Raw genomic sequence first — 8,562 nt, forward strand, 5'->3', positions numbered from 1 at the left:
GGTCTTGCTATTTACAATTTACGTCAAATTATCCCAATTCTGATAATACTACCTATTTATCGACATGTAATGTTTGTATCAATTAACGATGGCATATCTCCTCTCCTTGGCTTCTAGATCTCTGTAATTTGGATGCTTTGAGCTCCTCATGCCTCTTTCTCGAATAATATTCTTGATTACCATTATAAAAAATAAAAAAAAAAAAACATGCTAGCATATCATGTAATATTAATTTTAGGTAAATGGGTTGTTTGTTGAATCCTATTAAATTCCCCTAATATGAGTTGTTTTAGGTAAATTAGAATTAGGAAAAAAACGTTGCTTGTTTGCCTGAATCCTGCACCCAGATAAGAGGATCATGAAAAATTACCGTCCCATTCATGAAAAAAAAAACCCATCCATGTTGATGTCTATACGCACACTCTCATTGTCCTCGTGCTGATGTAGAGACTATATGATCAAGTAGAGTAAAAGATCTCTTGCCCAAATTAGAATTGATACTACTTTACAAATTGCAACAAAATACTTAAATTTCAAGCCATATGTATAAAAATAGATTAACTCAAAACACCATTTTACATGCTTCATCAATGCATGATTAGTTAGGTTCAAAGTATAAGAAAAATATTTTTTAGTATATGAAGTACCATAAAATTAAGGTATGGAAGTCGGCATGTGATTAATGCATACCTTCTTCTCATTTAATGGTTTAGACTTTAGATAGGTCCACTACTTGACCAAGTCATCCACTCCTGAAAATATATACTGTACAACATCTCTCCCAAAATCTTCATTTTGTGTTCAGAAGCTCGCCTTGTTTGTGGAAAAAATGGTATGCAACTGGGAGTAAAAATATCAAATTTAAATCAAGTAGCGGTAATTAAATTAAGGGAGAGAGAATGCAACTTGATCACATGGCTCCTGCGTTAGTGCAAAGATCAATGGAAGCACACGCTCACGCATCCAATCTGGTGGGTAGGGTGGTCATTTCGCCACTCATGTGTCTGGGCATAAGGGACTTGACCAAGCAACCTTCTTTTTCCCATTAAGAAAACAAAATCTCATTGCAATCAAAATGGTGAATTAAGAACTTGTAAGTTGTAACCTTACTTTTTGTCCTTTTAAGATAACATATATATTTTTTGGGGGGAGCATAGGGGCCATGCGTGCATGGCAACCAATGAGAGCACGTGCTGGCATCTCAGGGGCGGGATTTTTGCCTGTCATAGGGGGTGGGGCGGTCATTTTGCCCAACACCCCTCACCCCCACACACACTGTGTCTGGGCGTGGCCCCTGCGTCCTCAAGGGAGAACTTTTCCTCATATTTTTTTCAATAAGAGTAAGTCTTATTATTTTTCATGAAAATTGTATTAAATAACTTTCAATTTTTGAAGATTTTTTTTTTTATCAGAACTTTTGAAGTTTTTTTATTATTCTATTAATTAACTAATAGGAATAAAACAAAGAACAATTAAAAGAAAGTTATAAAACAAAAGACAATTAAAAGAAGGTTATAATTCACCTCTTTGGAGACAACAAATTGTTCTTTTTATATAAACATCAATTGTGAAATGACTTATCCCTTCTACCCAACCTCTGCTTTTTCTTAATCACATTTAATTTGATAAGGATTTGTTAGGCCTCTCCTTGTGACCCAACCTACAATTTTTATTTACTTACTTAAGAAAGTTATTAAACATTTTGCATGCATGGTTATCAATTGATACCCAATTATCTGATTATGACTAGCTAGAGAGATATACTGAGACTCAATTGTTAGGTAGGGTTGAGATAAAAAAAAATTGGGTACTAGGATGATTATAGTTCTCATTTGAACAGTTTAACCAAGTTTAGGTATAACCATATCATCATCAGAAAAAAAAAAAAAAAAAAAAAAGTTTAGGTATAAACAGACTTTCTTAACAATTGGGTACGTATTTGATCGATAATTTAATCAATTTTATTGGCTCTGTTTGTTTTGGTATGAAATAATCGAAAAAAAAAATTGTACTGTAAAATTAATCAACTATCATTTGTTTTATAATTTAGAAAATATTAATGGGAGAAGATTCTACAAGAGATCATCCATTTTTTTCTTGGAAAAAGCTTTGATAAATTTTATCACGGAATTGTTCATAAAATGTTCAGAAAAACGAAAGGAGGGGGTTGTCGATTCGAGTATTTAAAAATACATTTTGCTTATCTGTTATGCATACTGGGGGCTGGACTAGATTGCATGGGATTGTTCTAAGGAGGTTGGAATGTTAAAACTTTGAATGAGTTTGAGCAACTTTTCTTATTTACTTTGGACTAAAATTTGATTATTGGTATGTATGTGGAGTCCTCTATGGTCAAATGGTAAATAGTGAAGCTTTATACTTCACTAGGCATAGTGACGCCTAGTAAGATTTTTTTACATGTAAAATTACTATATAAGAGGACAAACAAAAGAGAAGCAGAAGTTACTATGAACGGAAAGCCCATTTAGTTGGATTTCAATTCAGCAACCTAAATAAGGGGTTGAAGGTAGGTGTCAAACTTATGTTTATATGAGTTATTAGTAAGGTAATAAATAAGATAAATTAAGTACTTGAAGAGTTGTGGTTTTAAAAATTAATTGAATATTTTTTGGATTAGGAGCTTGTATAATAAGGGGGGGGGAATTAGGGGATGGGGATAGGCCCAAGGTGGTTTGAACTCATGACCACTTATTTGAGGAGTTGGTCTTTTGCCAACTGATCTGACCCCTTGGGGTAAATTAATTGAATATTTTGTATCCTAAGGATTAAACTACCAATCTATCATTTACACTACCATACCAATCCAATAGTACAGACTTAGGGTTATCTTTGATATTTGAGTGATCGAATAGACTGAATAGGTTTTGTTTTCAAGAGTAATAGAATTTTTCTCTACTTTTGATGCTTTAATCTTGGATTAAAATCCTCTGCAATGCGAGCTTAAGAGCTCAACACATGGAAGAAGCTTCATCCAACCGTGCAAACTCAACGCAAGACATTTTTTTTCTTCTTTTCTTTCTTTCTTCTCGAATAGTAGGATGAGGAAGGGAGATCTACCAAAACCATAGCACCACCAAAATAGTAAAATATAAAAAAGGAAGAGGTTTTTGTACCCGGTCATGCATGGTACACGGTTGTGTTTTCAACCATTGGATGGGCATGACCGTATACATTAAATAGGTTCTCATCCCAATCCAACCTTGAAGGCACTGTCGTGCACCACGCACTGCCGTGTACGGAACCTTTAACCCATTAAAAAATTCTAAATTTTTTTCATATGCATTATGACTATTCATTATTGGAGGCCTACCTATAGTTAGTTATAAAACTTTGTGTCATGATGCACATCGCCCCCCACCCTCCTCCCAACCACATTAGCTATTTCTTTTAGAGGTATCATCATATGAAATGAAGGACTGGTTAGTTATTCATTATGTGGGCTTAACATCATCTAGTTAGTATTATATTATATGTGTCTGCACTAAGGTCTATCACAGCTCTAAAGCTTCAGCGTCTTTAATGGTTATTCACAATTATAATCTATAAAAATTTGCGTAAAATATCCATATCTATAAACAATTTTTTAAAAGAGTTGAAATGTTGAATACCCACGAATTTTTGGGAAGAAATTTTGATCTCTTTCTTCAATTCATAAGTTTAGAAAAATGCTAGTAATTTCTTACCTAACATTTGAAACAAAAAATAAAATTATTATTTTTTAACTTCAAAAAGTATTATTTCTTGTTAAAGAAAATTTATTATGCCATGTGGAATGATGATGTGGAAATTCTGATAGTTTATTTGATAGAAAATGAATCTGAGTTAGTCATGTAACGCTCCAAGAAAACGGTATAGTACCGGCCTGTTTGGGAGATCGGTGAGGTGTCCCAACCAAGAGACGACCTAATACTAGAGCGTTTGGGAGATCAGTGAAAGGATGCAAACTTAGTCCCACATTGATTAAAGAGGGAGATCCTGAGTTATTGATAAAGAGTAGCCTCCTCTACTTGATATGGTGCTTTTAAATCTGTGAGGCTCATTGGGCCAAAACTGATAATATCATGCCAAGAGAGAGGTTGGGTGGTTATAAGTCGGTCATGTTTTAAAATTTTAGAGTCTAATCCAATCAAATACCTTCCTGTTTATTGCATGAATAGTCTTGAATTTCTAAACCTCTTTTTTTTTTTTTCTTGGTATTTTACTTACTCCATAAGTGGGCATCCAACTATGCAACTTAGGGCACTTCCGATATAGTGTCTTATAATTTTGTTTTGGAGAAAAGTTCTTTGTGGGGACACAAGGGCATACCCAAATACAGTTTTTGTTTGGTGGGGGGGAGGGGGAATGACCACCCCACGCCACGTGAAATCCCATCCCACCCCTCGAGATACCAGCGCATGCATGGGCCCTACGCTCCCCCTTTTGTTTTTGTCTTTGTTGTTTTTTTGGGTTTAGGGGGATACTCTTTGGGTCAATGCTGACCAGAATTGTATTTGGTTTCTCCTTTCTTTTAAAGTGACATTGTTGCTTCTCATTCTAAGAGTCTCTTCCCTCGTTCTCTTTATTTTTGGGATTATTTAGGATAATAATGATTACCTTATTATAAGACTCTCATATAAGAATAAGAAGTGTATGTCTTCTGAAAGAATCAATATAGAGAAGCATGGTTTAAAGAATAAAGTAGCACTAACTATTTTCCATTGTTATAACGCGGTTGATAGCTGTGAGGTTGTTATCCCGTATACTCTGGTAGGGTTGTCAAGCTGTCGGGTTTGGTCAGGCCTAACCGGGCTTAACCCTCAAACCCTGCACCATGGTCGCTTGTTTAGATAATCGGTCTGGGCCTGGACCGGCTCGATTGGTCTCAGACCTTAACTGGGCTGTGGGCTTGTTTAACTCCTAACTGGACCTTAACTAAACAGTCTTAATTAAAGGTGTTTTGTTGGAAGCTTTCATTGATATCTTTCTAGCCCATGATTAACAGCTAGATATAGTTTGGTAAATACGTTTTCCCTACATCTGAATGATTATAATTAATCTTATTTTCTTCCAATTTTATATTCCCAAATTTGTGATCAAGTTTTTAGAAAGACAAGGCTATCTATTACAATTAAGTTCACAGAACTGTTGTTTATTTCTTGAAATTGATGATTACTTCAATGTTTTACTCTAAGATCAATAAGTGTTGATGCCATGGATTTTCTTGGTAATCCATGTGTATTTTCAGGTGTGTTCCTTTTTAACTGTTTTTAATTTATTTTTAATATATATAAAATAAATCAGGTTTTAACCAGGCGGGCTAGGGCTCGTAATTGGTTGGGCGCCCGACAGTCTAGGACCCCACACCGGGACCACCCAATTATTAAACACGTCGAGCTTAATCGGATCGGGCTGGGCCTGGAAAATTGACAACCCTATACTCTGGTATTCTTGGGTTAAGATCATAAAGAATTTTTTTTTAAAAAAAAGGGCAAAAGTTTCAAACACAAATCTATTTGGGACGAACCCACCTGGTAGCCAACCAAACCTTCAAAATGCTATTACATATAAACTATTTCAATTACCAAAAGTAATTAACTAAAACTAAACACAATAATAAATCTTACCAGAAAACAATAGTAAACACACCATACTAGCAAACCAAATAACACATCACAAATACTAATAGTAGATCACCCTGGAGGAGATGAAATATGAAGGGGGTTGGTTATCAGAATTCAGAAGCTCACATCAACATGGTGGATGGTAGCAGCTTCAATTCTATCCATAATGTTCCCCAAAACTTCCTTGCATTCCCTAAGTAGCTTTATACTCTGGTTGAACCGCTCACGCTTGATGGCCACTGAAGGTGATTCCTCCAGCAACCTTTCAATGCCACCACCACTAGGTCCCATCAGCTCATTCACTATCTCCTTCTCCATCTCTCTGTTTACCAGGTTCTGCACACTGAACACTAGATGAAGAGCCAAGTTATCTACCAATCTCTGCAACACAATCTCCCAATAAGCAATGATTCTCATTCTCATATCAAATGCTTTCTCCAACATGGCCAGATTGTAGTCACGAAGATGCTCAACCTCCACTTCACCTACATCTTCTATCTTCAACTTCGAATGATTCCGTTTCAAGTTGTCCATGAAGCTCGGTCGTTGTGCCATGAGCTTGGTCCATTTTGACATGTAATCTGGGTTACATGTATAATCTGTGAGCTTCTCCATCTCTGTTATCTCCGTCACTCTATCAACAGATTGGTTCTTCATCTTTGAAATCAAATTCTGTGCAGCCCTTCTGGTACAAGATTGAAGTTGTGGGTAGCTCTCAGAGTGGAATGTCAAGACACGAACAACCACATTTTCGATGTAATTCCAGACCTTTTCAACGAATTCAACTGGAGTATTTGATATCTGCTTGACTCTGCTCTGTAATATGCCGAGGAAGGCCGTGCGAGGGAGGAAATTGGGAAGTTCAATCCCTTTTGCTTCCTCTAAAACCTTAATTTCCTCCATTAAGAATTTCTTTGCAGAGTCCCTCGAACTTCGATCAAGTTCTTGTGAGCACCCATTGAGAAAATCAGCCATTCGAGCTGTGCAATGCATGTCCTTCTCATCTGGGTACTCATCAAACTCTCCTCTGATGAGTATTTTTTTGAGAGATTCTTTAGAAGACCCAATAATCTGCATAAAAGCAGTCATTGCATCTGCCACATTGGATAGATGCTTGGGCAATCTGTTCAGCTCAGAAACATTGAAACTGAGCTTGTCATTGATTTTCCTCACTATGTCTGGCAAGCATTTCGCCAGACTACTTGCTTGGATCTGCACAAGCTTCTGAGCCAAAATAGGAATGCCCACAATAGATTTATCAATCTTTGAAAGCAGGGGATGTGATTCAAACAATTTCATCTCCTCCTTTCTTGCTTCCTCATATGATTCTTCTCCAATTCGATTCTTTACACAGACATAACCAAGCCCAATGTTGACATCATCTGCAGTTACCTTCTCAAGCAGACCTTGAGGAGCTTGATCAGCCTTGGTGACCACAGCCAATGTCCTCTCGCCGGTCCTGTCAACGCGTTGAGACATTCTAATCGATTCGCAGGTCGGGAAATCCACAGTAGCAGATAAGACATTGAGAATTATGCTTTCTTTTGGAGTTATATACTCCATAATTATGTTTGAAATCTGCTCATAGATGTCTTCAGGCTGACCACGAACAGGAACTCTAGTGATCCCAGGCAAATCAACCATTGTCAAATCAGGGACACTTTTCTTCTTCACAACAAGAGTGATAGGGGTATGGGAGATTCCCTTAGAATCACCTGCAATCTCTTTAGTAGCTTCTTCAATGGCTTGGGCAACATGGGCTTCATCTGTGGGGACTTCTTTGTTGTTATACTCCAAGTGAAGTTCTGGGTCTGGTGATGAATGTTGTTGAAGCCTCATTACGAGGGGAACACGAGTGCAGATGCCAATACCGCGAGGGAGACTAATGCCGGCAAGGGACTCAAGAACACTGGATTTCCCAGAGGATTGATCACCAACGACGACGATGGTAGGGAGCTCAATGCCTTCTTTCATGACCTTTAATTGACGTAATTTGTCGACGGTGTCAAGCAGAGGCCGAATCCGGTCATTGTAAGTGGCATAGAGTGGTGTGGATTCGGACATGAGTTCTGCATCTTCATCAGTGGAGCTACCCAGACCGAGCCTCGCCATTTTGTTTTCAAGAGATGTTCCACTTGGCACAGAGTCTTGTGACATGAACACCTTAAAAGGGTAAGAGAGATATAGAGAGTCTGCAGTAGCTGAGAATGCAAGTTGGGGCTTGTGGAGGGAAGAGGTAGAGAAAGAATTGGAATGGTAGTGGAAGGTTTTCTCATACCATCTAGTGTTAGTGTGTGGGGTTTATATAGGTCTTCTTAGAGTTTTCTTAGCCAGGTCAAAAAGCTACCTTCTTCTTCTCTTTGTGTGGAGAAATGAAGAACTTATTGGGTTTGGGTTAGCATTTAGGACTGGTAGTACAGTATGGAAAAATGGAGATAGTAAATAATGGCATTTTGTTATGTGAAGACTTGAACTCTTGCTTGATGGTGTATTTACTCTTAGTTTTGCGTTTGCTTGGTAACCAAGAAACTCTAATTTTGATTTCTTTCTTCTTCTTCCCCCCCGCCCTTTTTGTTCTTTAGATGATGAACTCAAATGATAGAGCTTAATGCGTGTACGATGTTTCTGCTCTTTTCCATTTGATTTGTCACCAAAAGGAAACCGCCAAGAGTTTGAGTTGGCTCCTTTTATCCTGAGTGACTTTCTTTGTGAGTTGTGAGTTACTTTCGGGGATTCCTTGTACCATCAGAGCCTCAGTTAAAGAAAACCTCGTCAATTAAGAAAAGAAGCAGCAGGGTACAATAACGAAGGATTACAAACCAAAGGACAAGGGCCCTAAAGTGTGGCTTTTAAGTTGCGGTCTCTAGCATAGATGATTAAAAAAATCCAAGGAAAACATGGCTGTGGTTTCCTCATTTCGTGCGGCCTTATGTATAGG

The 8,562-nt window shown here is 37.5% G+C and overlaps 1 protein-coding gene across 1 annotated transcript; it reads right to left on the bottom strand.

Annotated features, from left to right (window-relative positions):
- Positions 1 to 5,636: 5,636 nt before the first annotated feature.
- Positions 5,637 to 7,894, bottom strand: LOC122668961 (dynamin-related protein 4C-like). Its single transcript, XM_043865561.1, has one exon. It carries the CDS (start codon positions 7,779 to 7,781, stop codon positions 5,739 to 5,741), a length of 2,043 nt encoding a protein of 680 aa, XP_043721496.1. The 5' UTR covers positions 7,782 to 7,894; the 3' UTR covers positions 5,637 to 5,738.
- Between the last annotated feature and the right edge of the window lie 668 nt (positions 7,895 to 8,562).

The sequence above is a fragment of the Telopea speciosissima genome, chromosome 7 (genome assembly GCF_018873765.1).
Source record: "Telopea speciosissima isolate NSW1024214 ecotype Mountain lineage chromosome 7, Tspe_v1, whole genome shotgun sequence".
Lineage (NCBI taxonomy): Eukaryota > Viridiplantae > Streptophyta > Magnoliopsida > Proteales > Proteaceae > Telopea > Telopea speciosissima.